This window comes from Trachurus japonicus, chromosome 22 (genome assembly GCF_045865225.1).
Source record: "Trachurus japonicus isolate A0001 chromosome 22, Traja_1.0".
Taxonomy (NCBI): domain Eukaryota; kingdom Metazoa; phylum Chordata; class Actinopteri; order Carangiformes; family Carangidae; genus Trachurus; species Trachurus japonicus.
In genome coordinates this window covers 12,957,825-12,985,103 of record NC_140928.1, presented here as the reverse complement: position 1 = coordinate 12,985,103, position 27,279 = coordinate 12,957,825, and the positions used below count along the sequence as shown (strand labels likewise).

The 27,279-nt window shown below is 46.4% G+C and overlaps 1 protein-coding gene across 6 annotated transcripts in view; it reads left to right on the top strand.

Annotated features, from left to right (window-relative positions):
• meis2a (Meis homeobox 2a) overlaps window positions 1-27,279 on the top strand; it is a 79,809-nt gene that overhangs the window by 23,745 nt on the left and 28,785 nt on the right. For 4 of the 6 annotated variants that reach the window (XM_085766610.1, XM_085766607.1, XM_085766609.1 and 1 more), the window contains exon 8: window positions 10,452-10,597. In XM_085766610.1, coding sequence (XP_085622736.1) covers window positions 10,452-10,597 — 146 coding nt within the window. The remainder of the gene's footprint in view (window positions 1-10,451; window positions 10,598-27,279) is intronic. The other 2 variants (XM_085766608.1, XM_085766611.1) reach the window with 1 other exon arrangement.

Sequence of the window (27,279 nt, the reverse complement as noted above, 5' to 3'; positions counted from 1 at the left end):
GCGATTAAGAGCTCACATTGAGAGTCAGGTCCATCACGCTGCTAGACCAACCAACAGCAACTAACATGATGAGGGACGATTGAAAACATCTTTAGGAAAATTAAAAAACAACAACAAAAACACCCACTTAAAACTGTAATGCAACCACACATTTGTAAAATCATGGAATCGACAATCACCATGTTAGAAAGGTGTTGATTCGAGTCTTTTTTAGGCAGTAATTTACATTATATTGTATCCATGTGTCATTGACATGGACAAAATATTAGGAACACCCTTTAAATCAATGCAGTTCAATACAACATCAGTATCATTTATACCCTCAATACACCATGTTTGTAGCTAATCGAACTTTTTAATCGTGGTGGTTATTGCAGGGCTGTATTTTTTTATCACCAAATATAATTGTCAATAGGCATGTTTATGTATCTTTGTGCATTTGTTCCTCTGTATTTTGTCAAATTGCACCCTTATTCCAAAATAGATTGCTGTGTGCTCTCACTCCCCCTTTCCCATGCAGCTAATCAAAAGGTACGGTCCAGGGTGTGATGAAATACGAGTTTTGGTGGGTCAGGGAGGCAGAGTGGCAGTAATTTGAGCCAAGGCTTTGCAATTTGTATTTTTCACAGCAGTAATAGGCTCCTCTCTCACTGTTCTTGCCATAGCAATTTCCACTGCCAACAGCTGTCAAGCCCCTAAAATCAAAATTAGTGCCATGGAATTGGGCCTTAATGAAATGACCTGCTGGATTTACCTTAAGGAGCAGGGCGGACAGTCAATACTAGCCTCGTCAAAGCCCCCTCCCTGCATGCTGCAGTCCCATTAACGAAAGGAAATAGTCTCGAGTAAATGTATTAAGCACTACTTCCACCTTCTAATTATATTTTTCCCTTCTTCCTTCATAATTCATTCACTCTTTCATTAGTTTTTAATATTGAAAAAGGCTTTTAACTGGCTCTTCTGTCTTCATGGCGTCACCAATTATTTGTCACTATGCATTACAGGGATGTCAGAAGACTTCATGTTGTGCGCTGGGCATAAATGTGGTGATTTAGTGTCCCATCACAGCGAGGAGTGTGGAAACGTATGCCAGGAGTATTTTCATAGTAGAAATGCAACATTATTTCCATGATATCATACAGAATAATGTAGCATTACGCCATGGAACCCAGCACTGTGGGCTCTCCTCCGCCTCTCCTTCCTATAGAAAGAGGTGAATGTGTGCCAAGGTCCAGTGGAGGACACTGGGCCCTGGTTATTGACTTGTAAAGGAGCCGGTAGGTGAGGGGTCTTGACAAGACATGAGCGGCTGACTCTCTTGTAAAGCTGTATCTGATTTCTCTGCTAGTTGGCTCCCCGGAGAGACCTGCTCTACCCTCTGTTGATCAGACTTCTCACTCACAGCTGTATGGAAAAAAAATGCAGCGATAAAAAGAATGAAAGAGTAGTTTTGTGAAAGGAGATGCTCTCGTTCTGTATGCTATGATTCCCTGTTAGGGTGAGAATGAGAGCGGGGGAGGAGGGAGAAGGAAGCGGAGGGATCAGCAGCTAGGTGAAAGAGCCGTATCCATGAGCACATTCATCATCTCAGTATGCCAAATTAATGTTTTGGTAACTTGTGAAACATGGACTCTTCAATAAGGGCATCTGCATTTGTGTAGGTGTGGTGGTATAAAAATAACAGGGACGTGTATCAGCAGGAGGGCAGACAAAGCAAGTATCAACCGAGCAAGATCCACACTCCTCACAGATCTGACTAATTTATGAGGGTAAACTGCGCTGACAGAGGGAGAGAGAGATGCAGGTGGAGGGAGGAAGTTTTCATTGACTCTCCAGAGCAGGCCAAGGCAAAGCCCTGGAGGGATCTCTCTCAGTTTGAACTTTATCAGGGGCTACGCTTAATCAATACACTATCGGAAAAAGAATTAATTACTAAAGCAGAATAAAACAGCTGCATTTTAAACCAAGGATTCATCAATTCTGTAATCTCTTGGTTACAGCTCAGGTGTCAGGAGGCTCATTTCAACTCTATGTAATGAGGAACTGTGGGAGTTTACCCCAGCCCTCTTCTGTCCTCCTCCTCCGCCGTTTCTGATCCCCCCCCACCCCCCACCCTCCCTCCCAACCAACACCCAGCTCCTATACTACACCTCCTCATCAAGACATTTTCCCTCCCTCCCTTCTCTCCTTTCCATCTCCTACCTTCTCAGGTTGTCATCTACCTACAACATTCTCTCCTTTTCCCTCATGCCCTCTTTCGTTGCCCCTCACTCCGTCTTTAACAGGCCAACTGTACTCCACCCCTCTGACTGCCCCTCTCCTCTCCCCCCCATGCTGCTACATTCCCTTCCCACCAAATTCCTGTCTTTGCGGGGATGGGACGAAGGGGTATTAAACTTGAAATCTCTGGTGCGAAAGCTGACTGGAACGGGACATTCCCGCTGCTGCAGCCATCAGGCCGGACATTCCACCGCTCAGTCTGGGACACCGCTGGTGTTGCAAAAGAGGGGAGGGGCAAAAGTGAAGGGGGAGGTCGTGTTAGGCGTTAAAAAAAAAACCCAACAAAAAAAGTAAAAACAAATATTTTTTAGCCTATAAAACCAATGGAGCATTGCAATCAAAGGGGAAGATTGTTTTGAAGGAAATCAATGGCGTATGGTGAACACATTTAGATACTGGGGGACAGTCGAGCCACAAAGGAAGTATCCCTTGTGTCAAAATAACCTTGGCCGCACTGTTGCCTCGGCCCCTGCCATCCACCCTTCGCAGCCCTTGACCCTAGCCCAAAGCCTGTAAACGGACTGTCCTTGACTCCCCATAATGGGGGATTTCAAGGCAGGTTGAGAAGGGGTTATGGGTGATGAATTGGGTTTTTAGTGAGCTCATTAGGAAGCCAAACAGAGTTTAGACTGGCGGAGCGGGGCAACAGTGCAGTAATCAGTTCTGCTCGCTTTGTTCCCTGCCTCCAGGACATTTGTGTGAAAAAAGAGAGCAAGGAGGAAAAAAAAAAAAAAAACTTCATGGCATTTGTCTGATGAGAGGGCTGCTGAGCAGAGGCTACAATCTGATGGTTGACTTGTTGATTTATAAACCTTTTAATCCATTTACTCTACCAAACCCCCCCACACCCACCTCCTCTTAAGCTCCATGTAGAAACCACCGTTTCTGTTAAACTCGACTTTGATGCCACTGTCCATCAGGTGCGGCAAAGATGTCTGTAATAAATCCAAGGCTTCCTCCGCTGTTAGTATAAAAACAGTGAGTTTGTTTGTTTGGTTTTAAATTGTAATTGAGGGTAGAGAATCACTGCTGATGCTGTTATAATACATCGCCTCAAACAGTGTAAGCTGTTCTGAATCACGAAACCGCACTCTGTTATACCTGGCAACTCGCATGCAGCTGCTCTTTCTGGTGGTTTAGGTAGAAGACTTTGATATACAATAGCTCCTAACAGGGATTATGAAGCTATTTCTTCACTAGCAGATGGATCCATATGATGTCTCTGTGCACTCTCCAACTCTTTTCTTTCTTTCGCTCTGTTTCGTCTCTTTGTTTCTGGTTTTTCGCTACATTATCATTTCATAGAGCAACAAAGAGAAATTTCAGGAAGCAAAATAGTGTGGAAGCAGCTTGTTTTACTAATGATCCTGCTTGTTTTAATTCAGCATAGCCCCACATGCTTTTGGGAAATACCTATTCTTTAATATTTAATGCAGCATCAAACCTTAGGATTTAGGTGTGCTTCTCTGTGGGCACCCAGCCCTGTGCTCTATTGTAACAATGATAAATTATAGAGAGAGTACTATCAGTATATCTAGTTTTAACCACCATGAAAAGCTTCATGTTTACCTTGTTTTGGTAAGTGAGGAAAGAAGGACAGTGTCTGAGTGGACAGGAGAAAGGTTTGGGCTGTTAACTTTGGCTTGGTTTGTAAATTTGTTTATTAAGAAACAAGAGATGAAGTGAGATTACCTGTGAGACCAATTAGACCCATTCGATTTGGAGAGGCAAAAGCAGCGGCAGTTTTCCTCGGCAGTGCGGGGCGGAGTTATCAGGGAGGCAGAGAGTGTGAAATGTCTGGTGGAGACCCAAAGCCCTTCATTAGCCACCGATCTCTGTCTGCTGAGTGAGGGGCAGTCATGGGCATCACAACTCCCTTTTTAGTTCCCCCAAAAAAGAGCGGGGTGTGGGGGTGGAGGGTAGCTCCCCCATCCCCTGCAATTTAGCCCTTTGCCATTCATGCAAATTGGGTCCTGACATCTGCAAGAGCCTGCCTCCTTTCTTTTATACATCTTTATTCCATCTCTTTTCTTTGGATCTTTTTACCTCCTCAAATAAAGCCCCCTTTAGACAGCCGAGTCCTGTCTCAGCTGACATACGTCCTTTTATGCATACATCTATGTAAAAGTAACACTTTTCTGTATCCATGTGCATGGCAATGTGCAAAACTACAGGAAAGTATTAGAAAAACCAAGATCCCTGGAGGCATAAACAATCACTGCGTTATCATCAAAGTCCCAGTTTATGATACAATAAGATATAATTGCTGTCACCGACTGCAGGTAAATTGCACCAGTAATTAGCTCAGTCCAAAGCCTTTGATAATGTGCATAGTTTGTTCAGCCGGTGCTAAATTTTTAGGTTCTTGGCAGATGATAATCTCGTGAAAAGACCAACAGAGTTCTAGGCAGTGACTCTGGAGAAAAGGCAGTAACCAGGCAGCCTGGCCCCCCTCCCTCCCTCTGCTTTCTGGATGAACTACTCTTCTTTGGCTCCAGGGGAGAGGCTGAAAGGGGAGGGTGGCTTTGCTCCAGCCCATATTTTAGGTTAAAAGGTAAAATAGCCTAACTGGCTGTTAAAAACAAGTTTTACCTCCAACCCCTACACCCTCACCCCTCCCCTCTCTTTGTCTCTGCCCCCCTCCACTTCAACCTCGCCCTCTACGGTAGGGATGTGCACAGTGGGGTCAGCACTGTGCCTGTGAGAGGAGAGAGGCCTTGTATCAGTGGAGAGGCGATAGTTATCTCCAGCATTCCAGGGATGACAGAGAGATATCTGCCTGATGGCAGGGTTAGGGGGCTTAGAGAAGGGGCGGAGAAGGGAGAGAGGAGAAGAGGTATAGGAGTTGTTGAGCAACGACTCCCCCCCCTCACCTCCCTCCTTCCTTCCCTCCCTGCCTTTCTTACTGCCTGACTGCCTCGCTTCCCCACACGTAGAAAAAAACCCCATCTAATTAGAAGCTCTTATTCCACTTCATTTAAGGGAACACTTAATGATGTGTTTTTGGGGGGAGACAACTACACATTACTTCTCATGCAAAAGGAACCACTCAATCGTAGCACCCAGGATGCAGATACAGCTGTGTTTGAGATGGAGGTTTGTCCTTGTTTCTCTGAGGGTGTCATGGCTTTTGGATGCAGAAGGGGGAAAAGTGGTTGTCTTTTCTCCTTCACCTTTAAACGGTGTCCCGGTGGTAAGAGGGGGGCGGTAAAGGGGAAGGCGGGTAGTGACATCTGAGTTTGGCAGGGAGACTTGCTGAAGGAGAGAGTTTGTTGTAATTGCTCTGACAGGTTTTAGGGCTGTTAATGACTCCGGCCTGAGCGCTACCAATTTGTCAGCATGCTTGCTGTTTACTAAGCTGTTGTTTTATGGTCGAGTGCAAGGGGCTGCTGCTTGTTTAAGCACAGATCAGGAAATAATCAGCGTAAAACACTGGCTGCAGTGGTGCACACTAAAACAGTTCCGTTTAGGGCCCTCATCTACTGTATGGATCTGAATGAGCGCAGTAAACCATATGGTGTGCGGCCACACAAAGACACACAAACACACTGATGGCTTACTTACTGTTAGAAACTGGATGCTAGAGTGTGTGTTTTATCATTAAAGGGATTATGTTCTGCTCGTTAACACTCATCTGTGTTGTATGTTATGTGAGTACGAGGCATATTGCTAGCATGTGGTTGTAGCCAGAAGACCTGTAATCCCCAGTCAGCACGGAGCAACAGAGAGGGCCGGCCATTCCACTAGTGTGAATAGAGCCTCGATGGGTTTGTGTATGTGTGTATGTGAGAGAGATTGTGTGTGCGTCAAGAGCATGTGCTCCCAGAGCCAGCAAAGACCCCTTCGTAAATCCAGAGTAAATAAAAGGGGTAACCAGACGGACAAAAGAGGAGCCCCCACTGCTTCTCTCATTCGCTGCCATTTGGGGGACTGAATGTGCTAAACGCCGCTTATGTTGGCTGAAAAGTTGAGGAGAAAAAGAGGGAAAAGGGAGGCTCTAAATCCCCCTCTTCTTTTCTCTTCATTCTCTGCGGCCAAGCCTGCAGGGCTAGAGGTGGTGTAATAGGAGGGTGTTTGGAGGGAGGGTTGGAGGGCCCGGTCACTATGGTGTGCTAAAGGTAAAGGAGGCCAGAGGAGCTCCTGCCGTAGCAAACTTCTTCTCCCCAGCTTCTGTTCTCCATCGACTTCCTGCGAGTTGTCGCTCATGAGTTTTTCCTCTCTCCTCCTTGTTTAGGGTTAGAGCTCGGGTGAACAATCTGACTAGTTTGGGTTGACAGGGGGGTGTGGGGGGTCTGTTGTAATTAGTCACTTTAACCACAGCTTCCATAAGCCACTGCCTCTACACTCCTGCTTCATTACCCTGAAACAAACGCCGGGGCCTCCCAGTGCAAAATCACTGCACAGCCTTTAGAATAATACACACACACAACATCTAAGGCCTGGTCTTGAGGCTCTTCGGTAGGTGTATTAATAGTATAGGGACCAATAAGTCTGGAGTGTTATTTGATAACTAACCAAGACTGGGTTTGAATGTGTATTCCAGCTATTGACAAGTCATTATTCATTCATGCATGGGGGTATATCGGAATGATAGAGCAGCGGAGGGAGCGCATTCTTGGTGTACTGATAGAGCTGCAGTGTGTGTGTTACTCACGGTTATATCCATAATGCTTCCAGGGCTGACTAGACCTTAGTGGCTCCCTCAGGGGCAGGGTGCCTCCTAGACATGAAGCATGATCTCCCGAGTCATTAGGACTCCCCCTGAAGTCCCCCCTCACTCCTAGCAGAGACTGTATAGGACACTTTGTGCTAAACCCATTTTTTTTTTTGCGGAACAAAACCTGAAGCGACCCTGAATGTGCCAACATTAGATAAGCAGAGTTGCAGTGTGTTTACAGTCTTTTCCCAACCCGTTAATGAGCTCAGCCCTGAGACCAATTTACTCACAGGGAGATATATCTGAATGCATTTTTAATAACCACCCACTGGTGATGAGAGAGGGAGAATGTATGTGAGCGTAATGTGCTCTTGGACTTGTGCTTGTTTGTTTGCAAGCGCGCTCATTCACTCCCTCACCCTCATTGCGTCCGGTCATTGTCTTCCATCTTGCTTGATTACACCTTCTCATTTTCTGCGCATATGAAAATGTGCACAAACTTTCATTGCGAGCACTTTAAGTCAAGATATTGATGGAGTGGGTAAGGGGGAGGGAGGAGGAGGAAGAGAGAGGAAGAAAGTGAGGGAAGACAGAAAGAGAGTGGGGAGAGAGGGGAGAGAGGGCGGCTGTCTTTTTTCTGTCTCCAAGGGCGCTGCTTTTCCAAAAGTGCCTGGGGCTACACTCCAGCACCTCGGCTCCCTTAGGCCTTTCGGCTGCCTCCTAATAGCCAACCCCCATCTGTGTCACATGGCCAGATGATGGGACGCTTCCCCCTGCTCTGCCCTGCACTTTTTTTTTTCTTTCCCCATTTTTTTTCAGAGTGCACATCCACACAGGTTAGAATGGCAGAGTTGCCAGGGAACAGTCAGAAGCCATTAGCGTTTGGGACAATTTGCCCTGCAGCGTTCCTTCTCTCGCTCATAAGAAAGGAGTGGGGGTGGATGCAAAGCACCAGCTCTCCTTTAGATGTAATGAGCTTGTGCAAGTTGGGTCTTCTTTATTCTTTTTCTACTCCTTCCTTTCTTCCTCCTTCTTCTTTTTTGTTCCTCTTCTTTCTTCCTTTGTTTCTGCCTTTCTTTTCACCTTCTGTCCACACTTGATTTTCATTCATCGTCTGTTTGGATAACACATAACTGCATGTATATAGTAAAAAAACAACAACTATTTATACTGTATACTTGAGTGCTGCATGTCCGATCAGAGCACACATGACAGTATCCATGTATATGTGAGAGAAAGACAGAGGGAGAGAGGAGCCGAAAGCCTTGGAGTCTGGTTTCACCCTCGCGGGCTAGGGCAGGAGGCAGCGAGCATGCTGGGTAATGAAGTGACAGGTCAGTCTGTAAATACGCACGGGTCGCTCTGGCCCTGGCCAGGGGGGAGGCTATCGCATTGCAGTGAAAATGGAAACGTCAATAAAATTAATCTGCCAGCCTTTTGGCCACTGTGTGGTTCCATTGGATGAGCCTGACTGCTCACAGCAGGAGAGGGATTTGGAGAGTAGCTCGAAAATCAACACAAAACCTAGCGGCACACAAACAAACAACCAAACTGTGTATCAACATTATTCAGTCAAGCTCAAAAGCAGCGAAACAAGGGGAGGGTGGTTAAGATTCACAGCTCACTAGTTGTGTTGTTCCTGAAGTTTGGAAGCAAACTGGGGGAGTTTGACTTGACTTCCGTCTGGGTCGCATTTCTCAGGAAGCCCCTCACAGTCAGGGTAGGCCACGGCCAGACCAAAGTTTATTGTTTTAGGCTTTCCTGAACAAGGATTCGTACTTAGCCTGGGATTTACGGCATTTGCCACTAATGAATGCCCATTCTACAATTACAACACCCCTAGTTTGTGTCCCCGTTCCCATATGTCCTTCAGAAGGGCTGTTGCTTCTTTTGCTTCACGCAGGGAGCGCAAAGTCGGCACTTCTCTGTTTTCCTCTTTCGTGTGGCTCCGCACTAATGATGTGGAAGGAAAACACTGTGCACAGACAGAAAAGAAAGACAGAGGGAGAGGAAAAAAGAGAGGGACAAACAAGGGGGAGGAAAGAGAAAAAGAAAGTGGGTAAAGTAGTTGGAAGCGAGGGCCCCTGCTGTCCTTGTATTCTTCATTTATTTTGCATTTGATTACGCCACCAGTCGGATCCTTTTTCTTTCCCCCTTTTTAATGTTATTAGTTCAAATATTTATGCAAGATTAAGGCTTGTATAGGTGGTTGTGATTGATGCCTCCCCAAAAACAGGAGGACATGCGAGTCTGAATTTTGAGAACGTCAGGGTCCTTCTCTGCCTTAGTGGAGGAGTTTTTCAGATACATAATTTAGATGCCCTCAAGGAAGGCTTTCAAGGCATTTGTGCCCGGGGGCAAGAAAAAATAACTATGACTGTTAAAAGTAAATCATTTTTGCTAATGCACAATTAATGCCAGGGAAGAAGAAAAAGGCAAGGGACAAAGATGGAAACTTCAATTTAAAGGAGGAATCGTGCCGGGGTATATGCATGTTTTCCTCTTGAAATCAAACACTGACGGACATTAATGCAGACGAAGCCGCCGCTGGCCTGTCATGCTAATCTTGTGGCGGAATGGGGAGGGGTTGCTGCAAGGGAAGGGAGTCGGCGAGGAGGACTGAGAGAGTCAGGGTTTGGGTTGGGGAGGGAGGGAGGGAGGGAGGGAGGATGGGGAGGGGGCGGTTGGGGAGGGAGGGGGGGGGGGGGACGCAGACGAGTCCATTATGTGCATTGAAGTGCAACAATGAACCACCCCAAATCACATCCCTACTTTAATACTCATGCGTCTCAACTGTATGCCGTGAATTATCGGCTCCTTTGAGTTTTGTTTGTATGCGAGTGTGCGTCTGTGCACGCAATGTGAATTCATGACTGTGTACTACTGTACATGTCTGCAAGACTCCTTCCTGTCCCCTTCGGCTCTCTTCAAAAGATGAAAAAAAAAAAAGCTCTACATTATGTCAAGCATGCAAATTTAATTGAATTAATGACATGAGTCCAGGCCTCTACTGTACTTGAAGCCTCCTTGTCCTTCTTTTTTTTCTTTTTCCTTTCTCCTCCTCCTACTGTAGAAGTGGAATGAGGAACTTAGTGTTTCAGTGTCCAACCATAACATTAGAGTCATTAACCCCTATTCCCCTCTCCTGTGCTCTGGGGTATAGAACAACTCTACTAGGCCTCTGAGTAAACCCCTCACGCTCTGTACAGGCCTTCATCTAAGGCCATTTAAATCCCCCTACCTCCATATCTCCACCACATAACACTGGCTTCGCTGCGGCAATTCTCTCGGCCTCAGTGCAGTACTTTTCAATTTCTTCATAGGTATCTGTGGTATTTGTCCATTTATCCATCTTTCATAAGCCCTAAACTCAGCTTTGACTGTCTGTACTTGTGTTTCAGCTTTGAGAATTTTTAGATCTGGATTTTTTTTCTCCCCTTTTCTTTTGTTTTGTATTCTGAGTCAGTGATGTGGTCTGGGATGTTATTTAACCCTGGGTTTGGTTTCCGTCCAGGAGATGGCTTAGACAACAGCGTTGCATCGCCTGGCACAGGGGATGACGATGATCCAGACAAGGATAAGAAGAGGCAGAAAAAGCGTGGCATATTCCCCAAGGTGGCCACTAACATCATGAGGGCGTGGCTCTTCCAGCATCTCACGGTAAGCACAGCCGTTACTTTAGTCGGAGACACGCATGTATAGAAATAACCCAGGCAGAAACAAACACAGAGACACAAAAGAAACATGCACACACACACACACACACAGCTGTCACATAGTCGTTAGTGAGGGAGTGAGTGACGGCAGCGTTGTGATGCTCACCTGTCAGCCACCTGTCAGAGGGACACAGTGACCAGGTCAATCTAATCAGTTTGGACTGTTTACTCTGCTCAGCACAGTAAGAGGGAGCCAGGCCTAACAATCTATGACATTTACTCCAATGTGAGATGTGCTGTTTGCTTGGCACGAAGAGTTTCTGGGGCAGATTAAGACAGATTAAGAGTAGTAGTCACTGGAGAATGACTGTGTGTGTAGAGGTGTGTGAAGGCTTTAGATTGAGCACACTGATTTCTTAAACTTCTATACCTGATCACATGGTTTTAACTCTTAAGTAGGCGGGCCTGTCTTGGTTATACAGTAGTTTATAGTGAAGGTTGAGATGGTGAGTGCTCGTGTTTTTCTCCTCCAAGAGGAAAATTGTATTATCAGTCAGACCAGTGATGCTGCATGGCTCTGATCAAACACTCAGATTCAGTGCATTCAGTCAAACATACCTGTTAAAATAATGAAATGCTCTGTGCTCAGCTGTTTTCTGCGTCTGTCTGTTTGTGTCAAGTATTAGGGGATGGACTGCATGTCCCTCCACCTTCCCCTAATGTCAGGACATTATCAGAACATCAGGCTGTATTGATTTTGCAATGCAGGTCAGATTTCAGGAGGAGGTGGCCATGCCAGGACACATAAGCTGCTCTCTGAGCACGTGGCTCCCTGTCCCAGAGATGGAGGGACAATGGGGGTGGGGGTGGAGGTGGAGGTGGAGGGGGGGTTGGGAGTAAAAGAAGAGAGACAGACAGAGAGAAAGTAGAGGTGACTTAGTTCAGTCTTATGGATCATCCGTGCATTTAAGAGGGTCAGGTGCACCCTGTGGCCCTGCACCCCACACCCAACCGACAGTGCCCACTCCCTGCCCAAAGCCCCCTGTACCCTGATTATCTAACCAAAAGCCCAAGTAATGAGTGGCCAGCAAATACGGCCTAATTGAAAGGGCTGTAAATCCATTACATATTGGTCAGGGATAATCAGGAGTGCTTTAATCACTTTTATCTATTCAGGAGCAGTGAAGCTGCAACAGCAAAGCCCCGAGCCTCGCAGGCCTTAGCGGCTCCACCACGCCAGTCTGCATGCTTATTATTCTCATCATTATCAAAATGACTTCACAGCTGTTCACAGCTCCATCGCTCCCTGACTGGAGACCTCTCACCGAAACATACACACACACACCAAGCTTCATTCAGAGGCTGAGGGCGGGAGGCAGGCACAACTTTTTTTTATTATTATTATTTTAATTATTTGAGAGTTTTTTTTTCTGCTTTAGGGTTTTTTTTCTCCCCAGAGCTTTGAGTAAAATACTTTGTGTATGAAGGGGACAAACAAAAAAGGCAGAATGTTTTATATAAGTGGAATTTACTGTATGTTCATATTCGCACGCACATAAACACACCTTATTTGAGTTTGGACTATAAAATTTCCACATGATTTGGCATCTTTCCTAGTGAAAGCCACACACACAACTTCAGCCTCCCCCCCTTTGCAAAAAGCTGTAGAGAGAAAGGGCAGAATGACGTGTGCAGAGGGTTTGGAAGAGTCGCCAACAATTTTCTTTAGAATTGTTTTAAAATTGAATTGAAAGAGTGGAAGAGAAAGGAGGAGGGGAAGCCCACTGATGGGCACAGGCACATTTTTCAGGGAGCTGGTTAATTCAGAGAGAGGGGAGCTTTCAAGGCCCTCTTTTTTCTTCGACCCGCTCCTTTATCACATCCCCTGCTTGTAGATGTTCTCTCCAATCTTTATTTGTTTCTTTTGTGTATAGCCCAGGCCAGTCTTGTACAAATAATAATCCCTCCCTTTTAACCTGCCTTCATTTCTCTACTGAGGAAGAGGACTAATTGAATTATCCCCCTTCTCTTCTCACCATCCAATTCTCCCACCCATAAACTCTCTCACTCAGTCTCCCTCTCTCTCTCTCACACACACACACACACACACACACACACACACACACACACACACACACACACACACACACACACACGCCCATTAGCCATTCTCCTTTCTTTTAATTTGTTAAGCAAATGTATTTGCCATTGCTGGATGCGTTTGTGCAAGGGTGAATTCTTGGGGACTTTGGCCCCTGAATGGCCTATAGCGGCATTCTGCCATTCACGCATTCATTAACTGAGAGGTGAGGAGTGAAAGGAGCGGCCTTGTATTTTCTCAAACTGCGGGGCCAGCATGGAGCTCCTCTTCCATGAGCCGCAGGGGTCTCTCTACATATGTTCTCAACATCCAGCCTTTGTCACATCCTCTGAAAAGCTCAAAAGGATAGGACCCCCCTTCAGACACAGAAAAACAACACAGGCCAATAGTAACAACTGTTGGCTTTTGGATTCAGTATAACAAAATTGCCCTCACCCTCTCCTCTCCCACCCTCCCTCGCCTTACCCTGACCTCACACTCCCTCGAGAGAAATCACAGGATGGTTTTCTTCAGGACAGTCACATATAGAGAGTCATTTCACTTCATGTTTACCGCAAACTCCTCAATGCCAACTTTCCACCTGAGGGCAAGTTATGGTTTTGATGCCGTTAACATCTCACAAAATGTGCAGAGAATCCACAATGACGTTGTGGAGGAGCTGTGATAATTGTGGCCTCGTTTATGTCGTGGCCATATGCACATGCTCTAGAGAGCATGTGATCTGGCAGCTTTAAACGCCCCATATGTAATTGGCAAACGGCGGGGCAGATCAGCTGGTGTTAGCTGGCAGAAGAGGGTCAAACCGTCTCTCCACTCCGTCCTTCCTGTCCTCCCACCCACTCCTTCTCTTTCTCTAATACCCTCCCCTCCCTCTCCATGAGTTTCTGGATGTCTTCCAGCCACATTAGTGGAAGGGAAATCCCAGAGTGTTGGTATAAGCTTTTCAATACTACAGGGAGATTATGTTATCAGAAAGGTAAACTTCACTGTTAGGGGTAAAATGTTCTTCTGCACTTCAAAAGCATGGACTCCAGAATTCAGGAGAGGGAGTGAGAGTTGGAGAGGTAGATAGGGGCGATTAAAGATGGAAAAGAAATGATGAGAGGGAGTGGAGACGGAGCGGGGGTGGTTTGGGAGAAATCGAGAGTCAGCAATTGAGCTTTTTCTTATTGTTGCAAAAGGTGATGCCCTTTTGTTTGGCAAAAGCAAACTCTAAAATCTACAATTAGCCCCTTGGCGCCCCTGGCCTTCCTTCCCTCTCACCCCCTGCTAGCCCCCTGCTAGCCCTTACTCACCCCTGTAAAGACAAGGGTCGGCCTCGCAATGAAAACAGGAAGCACTCAGATACAAAGATACCACTCTGGGCTCTGGCCTTGTCTTTTGACTAGTGTAAACCCTCAAACACCTATGAAAATAAATAGGGGACCTCAGGAGCAAAGCGGGCCAGTTGAGAGTTTGCACACGTGTGTATGTGTGAGCCAAAAGGAGGGAGGGAGGGAAGGAGAGAGAGTGGTCAGTCAGATGAGTAAGTAGGTAGCCCTCTCAAGCATCAAGCGTCTCAGGTTTTGTGCTGGGCCACCCCTCGGCTTGGGTGTTTGGGGAAATACTGTTAAGCTGCTAAGCCAGGTGTATTGGTCCCCTGGGCTCCTTGAAAGGGAAGTGATATATCCCTTGGTCATTTGGAAAGTCCTTGGACTGTGAGCAGTTGAACTGTGTGTTCAGATGAGAACTATTTATGTATAATTGATGGTATTCAAACATAGTCCAACAGATGCTTCTGAGTGTTACGCCAATGTATATAGACTCACAACAACACCAACTGTTGTCTTTTCTGAACGGGGTAAATGAATAGTATTGTAATCTTTTTTTTTCTCTTCGTTTTTCTTTTTTACACTTGTAGCAGATGCCATTATGGCTGCACAAACCCTGTTAATACAGGCGTTAACCAGTGAGGGCACATCACACATTGTGAAGAGATGAGTGCATTGTGTTGCAAACATCATTAGATACACTAGTGACAGTGGCCACCACCACCCCCCCACACACACCCCATCCCCAATCACCACCTCCACTCCCAATCCAAGCCTAACATAGCATTAGTCTCCATGACAACAGGGTGTCATCGTCAGGTCGAGCCCTCCTATGGGAGCTGCTCTCTCGACCGCCCTTTATAGACGCACATAAAAGAGCCAGCTAGGGTCATTCACAAGACATGGGCGCATGCAAGGCCGAACCCTGACAACGGATGTTTGTCCCGTACGATAAACAAGTGTCCAAGTCCATCCCTCCAAAAGAGAGGGCATGTTGTTTGTGTAGACTAAACAGTCAGCCCTGTAGTATCCCCAGTTTTGTTTAAGCTCCTCTAGTCCTTCTAATCCTTGTGTGTTGTTCCAGTACAAGCAGCATTTAACTGGTGGAGACACACATCTGCAAACAGTTTGAAATACCGAGCCCTTCCTCCTTTTACATTGAACTGCTGAGAGCTGTTTATTCCATATTCCAGTTTATATTGCAGAATAGTTAAAAAAAAAAAAAAAAAAAGTATTCATGCTCAGTTCACTCACTTGTCACTCATTGTAATGACATTGTTGACTCTTTTGGATTTTACATGCTTTCGTATGTGTACATAGCGCCGCATTGCATACAAAAATAAAGTTTTTACAAGTCAGAAATGTTACAAAGAAGTTACTTTAGTTTATGTTTCAGTCGTGCACATTCAAAATCTGTTTGCTTTTCAGCTCCTTAGGTTGCTGTGTGAGTGTGGATGGAGAGACGGTAGAGACAAAGGAGAAGCTGGGAGGGGGGTTTTAGGGGGCAAGAGCAAGGGTGAGGAGGGGGTAAAGAGGGGGCTCCTAAGGGTCACAGAGGTGGAAGCCTGGAGGAGGCCCACACACTAATCTGTCATGTGCTCGTTTGCCTCGGAGCCCAAAAGTCAGCTCTCCAGTCACCCGTAGCAACCCAGGCGACAGTTTGGTTCACTGCCGCTGCCCAAATGTGTGACGATCAGTGGGAGACGCAGGAAAAAGAGTCATCACATTACTTTTGTGACAATACCCACCGCTTTGTGTGCGCGTGTTTGCAAAACAGACGTTAGGGACAATATGACAGGGTAGTTTGGTGATGTTAAGCACAGGAGTCATTGAAAGTCACTGATAATGACTGTGGAGGAGATCTTTAGTTGGGGGGTGGAGGGTGAAGGAGTCGAGGAGGAGGAGGAGGGGGGGGGTTGAGGTTTGGAGCCTAGCTATTGTCTAGTCACTGTCTTCTTATGCTGGCTGCTCAGCCTCCCTGGTAAACAGACACAAGCCACCTCAGTCTGCCATCTGTTCCTCCACAGAGGGGCAACCGCAGCATGGACGGACCTCACAGGGAAACACCCTCAAAAAGCAAAAACACAGATATTACAGTCATATGATAGTCAAGAAAGTCTTTCTCTTCCTCAAAGTTTGCTCTCTCCTCATCTGTACTCGTGGACAAATTGCCCCTACATGTCAACAAGATGCTTTTTTGTTTTTTTTTTATAGGAGGAGAGTGCAGAAAACAGAGTGAAAGTTTAGAAGGGGGATCTGGTGACTTGCCATTTTCACAGGCTGTATAATTATATGACAGGCTGCATCAACTTTGCCATCTCACTGCAGAGTAGTGTTGCGGTAATTTCCAAGTGTTAGTGTGTCACAGCTCTGTGACTGACACAAGCCCTTGTTTACATTGTGCTTTGGCATAGTTGGTAGCTGTTGTAGAGCTTTAGTGCAGCATTAGATTGTAATAAGCTCTAATTCGTTTCATGCTCCGACATCAGACCTTTACACTTTGCCCCCTAATCCAGATCTGTCATAGTTCCACTTCAAAGCCAACGTCTAAGCCAGCATATCAATCATGGCACATTAACCTCGCGTACGCTACGCAGTGCGCCTGTGCAAATTCATGTATACCTGTATCACCCCCACCGCTACTCCTCCCTCTACCTCACGCTTCTTTTCCTTTTCCCTCCCTCACTGTTAATTTTCCTCCCTGCTGTTTGCATCTTAATGCAGGTTGTTTAATGAAGTAGCAGAAATGAGTGCTTTCAAGGGACTGTTTACGACGTGTTCCCACTGCATGGAGGTGATTAAGCTGTGTGAAACTCCACGGTGTTTGCCAAAGAAAAAGAAAGAGCAGCCCACAACATATCTTCCAGCAAGACAACAACAAAGGCCAAAAAAACAAAACACAAAGGAGGAGAGCATTCCCTGAAACGTGATGCAATGTGCATTTCTTTAAATGAGGTTTTACTACGGGGGTGTCCTCATGGAAGACCTGGAGCGCAGCGTGAGTTTCACTGGCCCCTGCAGAGGTGACTGCACATACCCTGACCGCAGCGGCAGAATACAAACAGTGCTGGGTCTGTTGAAGGCAGTGGGATTTATAAACTCACAGCTCCGAACAGCGAGAGACTCTTCCAAGAACACACAAGCACAAAGCTGAGGAGACCTCTCTGCTCCGCTGAGAATAGGCCCCAGCCCGGGAAACGTTTCCCCGCCTTCAGCACGGCAGCGCAATCTGCTGCTGCTGTAGTCATAACAGCGATCTGATGACTAGAACCTGGCTGAGCCGGCTCTATGGGAAATAGGGCTGAATGACGTCATGTGTAATAATAAGGAACCCGGCAAGGTAGTGTGTGATAGCGCACATGCCCCTGGTGGGAAAACCAGGGTTATTAAGATGGTGGTAGCTGATTTTGCGCCGCTTTCCCTTTTCCTACACTTTTGGGGTTATCTTACTCATAACAAAATGTATAAGAGGATTTTGGTTTCACATCTCAGAGCTAGTTTCCTTAAATTACCCCTTACTCTTCCAGGGGTACCGCCCTGCAGGCTACCCTCACCCCCCTCCCACCCCCCCAACAGTTGATTGCGGGGTTGTGGCAAGAGCTGCTAGAACGGTGGCTGCTGTATGCTGGGGACCATGGAGGCCAATGAGATTCTGCTGCAGGCCTCCAAGCTGCCCCAACATCGCTTTGATATTCATATCACACCAAGAGAAGAAAATGCAAAAGGGGGAAAAGGAGCAGCACAGGCGCGGAAACGGCAAAAACCAAGCAAAAGAAGGGGAGGGGAGGCGAGGAAAGAGAGAAAAAGGTTGAGGGATGGAGGCATTGAGTAGAAATCAAAAACAGACCTTGTGTTTCACTGTTTGGTTTGTCATGGGACCCTAGCTGCACCAAATCCCACTCCTGCCATTTTGTGTGATTTTTCTCCCCTCCCTTCCTACTCTTCTCAAATGCATGCTTTTGTTTTGCCCGGCGCTTAGTCCAGGGGCAGGCAGTGGGATTCCTGCACAGTGGGGTCCTTATAACTGGGAGACATGTCTCTTGTTCTCACCTCTTACCCCCCTTCTCCCCCCCACCTTTTCATTTTTTTCCCCCATTGATACCCTCTCTTTCCTTCTCTGAACATATGGACTGGTTTTTAAGAGAGAGCCCAGTCCACATCAAAGACTGAGGCTGAGCGGGTCAATTTGTTACTGCTTTCCCCGACTCCCCCACCCCCCCCACCCCCCTCCACCAGCCTCAGTGGACCCTCCCTGCACCGCAGCCATTTACCCAGAATGCTCCATTGCTCAAGCACTTCTGCCTAGCATATATATTGAGCCATGTGTTGTTGGGGGCTGTTCTCCACATAGAGCAGACCTAGTTCACTTCAGACTTCAGAATTTCTCTTCAGGCACATCCTCCCCAAAGATCAAGGCTATACATATGAGCATGTGTGATAGATAGCAACCAGTGTATCAAAAAAAAAAAATAGCTGTACCACACACTGATAAGAAAAATCAGATGGATAGAGGAAGGAGAGAACCAAAGAAAAAAAATTAAATAAAAATAAATATATAAATCCAAATCTAAGCAGAGCAGGTCTTGGCTCCAGATGTGAATCTCTCTGAATATTGATCGTGGGGAAAGCCAGTCCCCCATATCCCCAGGGCTGCAGCGGCTGACACACAAAGCACCTCTCTAAAGCCCATAAACCAGCTTGTACAATTATTGAGATAAAGAGGGCGACAACAGCAGTGTATGCCTCCCAACCCAGAACCTCCTCCTTGGCTCTCGTCCTCCTCCTACTGCTCCTGCTCCTCCTTTTCCTCTTTTTTCATCCAGCTTGAAGCTGAAGAAATGAAAAAGGGGGGCAAATGTGTAATTAGCCACACGTTTCTGAATACTCCTTAATGTTCATTACTGAAACCAGGGGCAATTACTAGTTCAAAGGGGTTTAGGGCACCCGCAGCCCGCATAATCAGTCGCAAATTAAGCACCGCTCATTTGTCACAGCACAGCACGCATACTTGTATGCGCACACAGAAACACACATGCATGCATGCTGTCAGAGTTGAGTCATAGACGGGCTGACAGGCATCAATTTCCATACAGGCACAAATCTCAGCAACCCTAAGGCACCGGGTTAGGTCGTCCAATCCTCTTATGCTCTGATGCTTTGTTTTCACTAAACAGCAAACACCTTCACCTTGCTTGCTCGACATTATACTGTATCCTACTTGCATTCATCCTCTTATAGGTGTCCTGTTTGCACTTACAATCCCCACCACCACCTGTCTCATCCTGTCTCCATTTTACAGCTTTTTGTTTTTCTGTCTGTCTGTTTTTTTTTTGTTTTCTTTTTCTTTTTAACCCCTGTTTCCTCTGTGCTTGTCTCTCCCCACCTGGCTGTGTCTCTGCAACATGTGACAGTGTGTGTTTCATGTCTGCCCCCGGAGGTGTATCTCGGTTACCTCTGGGGCCAGGTCACAATGGCTAATCCTGTCTTCAGGTGGCTGTTTAGCACACTGAGAGGAGAGCTCGCAGAACCGGAGGTGAGCTCCTGTTACAGGACTCCCTGACCAGGGGTCACCTCCGACACTGTCAGAATACACACACACACACACGCACAAACACACACGTGCGTTAAGCATGCGCACATGCACTAGCAGATAGACAGGACTGCCTGTACATGTATGCACACACACTTACAATCTGGTATACACACATTTTCACACACAAACACTGTCATTCAGACACATTGAGCCTGCTTATCTACCCCAGGTGGCTCAGCCTCCATCTCTCTCCTCCCTTGTTCTTCTTTATCTGTCTACTGTACTACTCGTCTTCTAGTCTTTCTCCGCCTTCTCTCATTCCCGGATCAGTCAGACTCTTGTTCACATTAGGATTCCCTGATATGATCTCCATGAAGACTTGCTCTAGTGGCCATGCGTTGCCTGTCCTGCTCGGCACCCTCATTGTTTAAGTTGCTCTCACACAGGGACATAGTCGGGTCCCCAGTGAATTAAGTGGAGCCCTATCATGTGTGGCTCTGCCTCAGCGTAGTGGGAGAGAGGACTCATTTTTCACCGGGGGAACGACATCCATCTCAGCAGCCAAATGCTGGCTGTTTCATTAAGTAGCCCATCCAGGCAGACAGATGTGTTCACCACACAGCCATGTTTGCCTATGCAAGAGCGTGTATTAACCCACAATCCTTTGGGGGAGATTAATAGGCTACCAGCCCCTTTCCATTGATTATCTCCATGCCATTTTCTCCTCCTTTCCTTGGCTAGATATTAAAAACTAATGAAGCCTATTGAAAACGGGAACCGCGAGGCTCTTCACGGATCATTTTAGGTTATTTGGACTCAAACAGAGAGGGATCTCTTTAAGGCACAGTTTGAGTCGAATTAAGAAAATAAATGTTGAGAGCAGTGTTAAAGAAACAGGAGGGGGAAAAAAGGAGGAGAGAGTGTGACTGTAAAAAAGATGTGTGTTTAAGAAAAGACAACTCTACTCTGACACATGGAGCGGAGACGTGGCAGATGTTAGCAATTCCGCAGCATAGCAAAGCATTCCTAGTGTTGGAACCACGTCCTAATTGCCATAATGGAGGTGGTAAGCGCTGACAGTAATGGAGTCGTGGGGATCCATCCCCAGCAACCTGAATTAGGGGCCACTTGGCAGATCCACTTCAAGATGGCCTGTGTTTTTTTTCTCCCTTTTTTTTTGGTGAAGATACCGTTCTGCAAACTTTTTAATTTTTGCTTTTTTTTTTTTATTGTCGGCAACTTTCTGTTGAAGTAGGGTGCTCCGCAACATGGAATGAGAGGGTGGTGGCGCGGGGGACGAGGGTGCGTGAAGTAGATGGGCCGGAGAGACCTGGGCAGTGGGTGAGCAAAGAGTTAAAAGCGTCCGTGTGATGGGCTCACCTCTGCACCAGGCTTGGTGAAAGGCGGCGGGGTGCTGTCAGGGAAAATGACTTCCTGAGACATTACCATCAATCACCAGACAGGTCAGGCCCCCCAATCCCGCCATCAGGATGGAGGAGAGGAGAGGGGGATGGGGATGGAGGATTAGACTTGAGGGGACGAAAACACAGGGAGAGACTGGGTTAAGGCTTGTTGGAGAAGAGACGCTTAACAATCTCTTTCTCTCGCTGTGACTGTTTTATTTCTTTCTCTTCCCCTGCCTATCTGTCTCCCAGTGTCTTTCTCTCTTTCTATTTCCTGTCCACTATAAAACGGCTACCCAGGCATTCAGGAACGGCCCCTGCTGGTCAGAGTCCTCTCCTTGGCTCAATTGCATCATTAATTATTCCGAAGGCAGTGGGCTAGGAGCAAATATAAAAAATAAAAAAAAGAGAGAGGAAGAGAAATGGAGAGGGAGCAAGAGTTAGACGGGGGAGATGGGGGGGACAGCTGCCGAACACCCCCAGTTGGTCTTGCTTCTCGCTCTCTTTCTCTTTCTGTCTCTTTCTCTTTCTGTAAATGAAGGATGGGAGAGGGGAGGGGCTTGGGTTACCTCAGTGAGCGGTTGTGTTACATTCCTGAGAAGGGAAGGGGTAGGGGGGTGGTTCAACGAGTTGTTGAAAAGAACACAGATGCTTGTCAACAGCCTCCGAGCCGGGGAGCCATCATGCCTTGCTTTAGGCCCGGAGGTCAGTGACCTTGCGTTGCACCCAGATAGAGAGAGGTAGAGGGAAACGGCAAAAAACAGACAGAAGAAGGGAGAGTGAGAGAGATAGATGGAGAGAGAGAGAGAGAGAGAACCACCAAAAGCTACAACAAATCCACCATACGGTACGTGTCACTGCATGTCGGTGGCAGAGGTCACTCAAAAGCCTCAAAAATCTCCAAATCCTTCTTTTTATCTCCTCACCCATAAAACCGTTGTACGTGAGCGGTGGCTGGCTGAGTGTGTATTAGCTTTCTCCAAAGCGCTGGTGGAAGAGTGGAAGGAAGAGGAGAGGCTGACGGAGAGACACCGAGAAAACGGCAAGAGCTGGCAGTCACGGCAAAATGGCCCATTAGATTTAAGGAGTAAAAGTTCATCAGCTTTATTAATGGGAAGGTATATAAATGAAGTATGAATTACCTGACTTTTATGGAGTGGCGAGAGTGAAACTGGAGTGTCTTATGATATAATGTTTTAGTGAGCTGTTCTGAGCGCTCTGATGAGCAGGCTGCAGAGAGGAGGAGGAGGAGGAGAAAAAGTGGAGAGAGAGAAAGAGAGAGAGAGAGAGTGAAGTGTGCTGGGGTCCCCTGAGTCCAGCGGCTGGAAGGTTGCCTGATTGTTGCTAACATGCGTAGCTGATCGGGTTAGCTTGGAGACAGGGACGTTCGTAGCTTCCAGGCTTATTCTTTTGCGTGTCATTAACTAGCATAGTAAAAAATTGTCGGCATAAAAAAAAAAAAGGAAAAAAAAAAAAAAAGGTCAGCCACATTTCTGATTTTGTCGTTCTTCCACACGCAGCCAAACACGCCCGCAGTTGCACATGCACGAGTGTGTGCGCAAACACATGCAGACATACAGTATATGCAAGCACAAGGACACAAACACACGCCAGCGCACAGACAGACACACTCACACACTCACACACACACACACAAACACACATGCTCCCCACCATCCTGTAATAAGCGGTAAGCTGAGCTAGCTGATGGTCATCCTCCCATGGGGCTGCTGGGTGGCTGCCAACTTCCTGCCTGCTTTGTCAGTGGATAAAGCCCCTAACAAACGAGAGGGCTGTAGCTAGGCAGGCCAGCCAGGTCAAAGGTCACCTCGGCCCCCGGGCAGGATTGAGCCTAAGAGCACTACAAGGAGAGAGAGGGAGAGGATGGAAGAATGCACTTAAAGATAGGCTGCTATTAACCAGGTTTGAAAGCTATATGCCTTCTCTTCTCTTCTCTTCTCTTCTCTTCTCTTCTCTTCTCTTCTCTTCTCTTCTCTTCTCTTCTCTTCTCTTCTCTTCTCTTCTCTTCTCTTCTCTTTTTGGCGGCACCTCCTAAAGGCATTTTAACTCCCATCACATGTCGTCTCTCCTTTGAGGAACATTAAGAAAGTGAAAGATCCTGAGGGCATTTGTCAGTCCACACAGTCGCATGCAGCCAGCCGCCCCTGGGTGTTGAGCAATGACAGGAGATATCTCCTTGACTCATACACCCCTAGATGAAAGGAGAGCTCAGAAGATGTGCATATCTGAGAGGCAAAAACGGTATTTCGCTAAGAGAGAACAGACACAACAGGTAGGGACGGGGTGGTGACTGATCAGGGCTTGGTTGGCTTTGTTCCATGGAAGTGCTTGTGATCTCAGATGAATGCACCTATGGTAACCATCAGCTATGCTACTCTGTCTCACTGACAGGGACATGATCTGAAGTGTCTGTCTGTCACGGGCCTAAGAGCGTCTCTGGCTGGCAGAGGGTAGAGAAAAGGGGAGACGGTGCAGGAGAGGAGAGAAAATCTTTCCTTCCACCCCAGCTGTCCATTCAGAGGGAGAGAAAATTTGACATGGTTGACTTAAACACATTTAGCATCATTAGCAAACAGGAAGTGTCCCCTGCAGCTGTTTTTTGCTGGAGGAGGAGGGGAGGGGGGTCTTCCTGCCTGCACTGTAATGGACAAATGTTACCAACCATGTTTGCCTTTGATTTTTGACCTGAAAACAAAAATTGACATTACAAATGTCCTATGATATCTTCCAAATTGCCTTGACATTCCATCGCTGGCCCCAGGGGTTTCTTGTTTGTCCTCTGTAAGTGGTTGTGCTCTTGTTGTTGTGTCCTCAGGCTCGCTATTACAACGCACTGGCCTTTCTCTGGAGAATGTGGAGTCTTAAAGAGACAGAGGGAGAGACTAAAGAGAGAGAGAGAGAGAGGGAGAGTGTTAAAAGAGGTCTTGGTTGTGTATTTGAATACTTATGCTCATTAAGTTAATGCACAATGAAAGGGAGAACCGTCAAGTGGAAACTCTCAGAAGCTTCTATTTGAAGAGGGAACAAACCCCCTTTTTCTCTCGCTCAGTCTGTCCATCTCTCCACAAATTAATCTGTTACTATTTCAATTGAAGATCAGCCCCACTTTACTTTGACTTAGGAAGTTAAACAAAGTCTAAAGAACACAATGGAGAAGGAGGATAAACTTAAAGAGACCCTGTATGTTAATATTAAGTCCTTTTCCCAACAGACTTTATCAACAGGCTCTAGGCTGTGTGTGAGTGCTTTACTGTCCTCTCATTGGTCCCTTGTGCTTTCCCAGCATTTCTTCACAGTGGCTTGTAAGCTTCACTATACCTCAGCGGTGACTAATAACTGAAACCTATTTGATGCAGATATAATTATTTCAGCATTTACGAGGCCACACTGAATTCCCCAATTTATTTTGGCCAAAAAATGTTGGAATCACAGAGAAAGAAATTATATTTTTTTTTCTCCTATTGGAAATAATAGGAACTGAAAAATCTATTAAAAATGTATGTGTGTATCTGTGTAAAATGTTTTGGTGGAAATCTGTTTTCCGCTCTTGTTAGAGGCCAGGTGTCTCAGTTCGTCGGTTGAGAAAAGCATTGCTTTTTTACAGTGTGTACAAAAGTCATTAAACCAGCGCTGCTGTTTATTCAGAGGCTTAGTCTATTCACTACACTTTACCTGTGGCTCGTGCTTTCAGTGACATTATGACTGGCAACAGTGATAACTGGTGTTAATATGAGGTTGTTCGTGCAGGCAAAGTGGGTGGGTCTTGTGCGTTGACAAGCCCACCAGGCCTCTAATGATCTGCTTAGAAGCCCTAAAAGTCCCTCGCAAAGGCAAGACACCAATTACCTCACACTCCCAGCAAGCAACATCATAGAGGATAAAAGAGCAGGAGATTCATTTTTAGAGAATTATATATAAAAAAAAATCTACCAAAGACTTGAAAGTTCAAGCTTATTGAAATTTAATAGGAACAAAAGCCTTTGTAGGAGGATGGTCCTTTGGCTCAGCTGTAGTCATTGCTACAAGATGTTTTAAAGATTTCTTGAGAGCAAGTAGCGAGCGTGGCTGTGTGTTGACATCAGGCGAGCTGGAGAGCAGAGCAGAACAGAGCTGGGTGCCCCTGAGCAGGCAGTTACCACAACAAAGCCAAAAGACTGGTCTGAAAAACCAGGCCAAATTCCTGCCCTCCAGGACCTGGCTTAAAGCTTGAGCGGAAACTTTGAAAGAGGGGGACGCGACGAGATGAGAGGAGAGGAGACGAGAAGAGGTGGAGTGGAGAGGATATGAGACGAGGCCAGACGGGTTAGCGTGTAGCAAGGAAAAGGATAGCTGCTGGGGCCCGTGGTGTATGGCGGGAGAAGGAGAGATCGACAGAAACGTGAGAGAGAGAGAGAGAGAGGAGACCAGGCCCCCGCTGTAAGGATGGAGGGATCGTATTCCTCCTCCTGAAAGTAGAGGGGTTGCCGTGTGGTGGAATAAGAAGCCATGAACTCGATCTGACGATTAAATAGACACATCTCTATGGCTGCAGGCCACAAATAAGACCAGGTTCACAACACAACACAACACAACACAACACAACACAACACACGGACACACACAACTGTTAACAAACATGAATAGATCTACGGGTTGAGCTCAGTCGATCGTTGTTTGGGAGTCTTGAGCCGATTGGATGAAAGTTATATTCGTTTCATCGCCATTTCATTATGCATGATATCATTTGGAAAATGTTCCCCTCAAACATCTCGCTCCATCCGTTGGTCGATCTTCTGAGTCTGGAGGTGCATTGGGATTGTGTGGGAGTGATTGCTATTTAGCCTCATGGAGCTCGGTACAATCAGATGCCTATATCTCGCACATCCTCCAGGGCTCCTTCCTCACCCTCACCTTCCGTTCATTCCTCCCTCCCTCCCTCCCTCCGACTCCCCCTCCTCACCCGCTTTACTGTTACTGTAGCTTGGCAGGCGAGCGGGGCAGTTATGCCGTAGAGCTTCTCTACAACCTTGCACCATCTCCAATGAACATAAATTAATGGTGTAGAGCAAACAGGCTGCTGGCTGGGGTCCAGGAGCTGGCTTCAGGAGCCCAGCCAACGATTGTTGTGGGGGGGCCGTGGCAGCAACAGCAGTAGTAGTACTGATGCACTGCCAACCAACCAGCCAGCCAGCCAGCCAGCCAGTCAGAGAGGCAGACAGACAGACTGGGGGCCCTTTTTGCTCTATAATAGATGCCGTGGGCCTAGCCAGTCCGCCTTGTATTTGCAATCATCACTGTTTTACTGTCAGAGGGCAGTCCGCTGAGAGCCCTTATTGAAGCTCTAGAGTCTGGAGTGAGAGAGTAGTGGTATGTCCTGAATGCAGATCGTGTGAGGTGTAGATATGGATGTACTTTCATTTGCTGTTATCAGAGGTTGGCATGCAGTGCGTGCGGTTTGTAGGTTGGCATCATGTGAGTTCTGTTTATAAGTTGGCTACATGTGTGTGCGTGTGCGCTTTTCAGAGAGAGAGAGAGAGGGAGAGAGAAAGGCAGAGCAGCAGGGTTGAGTCATTGAGTCATGTGGCATTCTTGCCTGTTTCCAGCCTGTTCTCAGGAAGCAGTGTAGTTCCCAGTAAAATAAAACAAACACTCAAAAAACTCTCTGCGCTGTGTCCCACCTCCACACGCCCAAAAACACACAAAGAGAGGGAGGAGAGAGAGAGAAAGAGAGAAAGAGAGAGGCAGGGATGGAAAGAAAGAGAAAGCACTGAAGATAGAGATAAAGTTCATCATAGAAATTGAGATTGATATGAAGAGAGTAATGGAAACAGAACAGCATTTATACACACTGTTCAAAGTCTTCATCATAATTTGATACAAGTAATTATTTGCCATTTGGAGTGATGGATATGATCATTTGATTATGTCATTCTCATAGAAATATGAAGCTCTTATTTTTATGTCAATTGTCAATACATTTGATGTTTGCAGAGACAAGTAATTAACTGTTTCCATTTAAATCACAAAATCTGTCAGAAAACTGCAGCCAAAAAGCCCAATATTGCTCTGTGCATAGTAAACACTCATGATGGATTCAAAAAAAACTCCATCTGGATTTATTTGTCATATCCGTTTGATCTCCCAGTAATGCCGATATGCATTCAATCTCATTGTCATTTGTCAAAGAAGCCAATTGCAACGTTAATAACGACGGCAACTTGATATTTAAAATGTGCCAATCTTACCCCCAGCTCAACGCAGTATCCATATTAAAATGTCATTCCTATATTTGATTGCGTTTATTTCTGACAGTGAATATTATCATCACCCTCCAGTCAC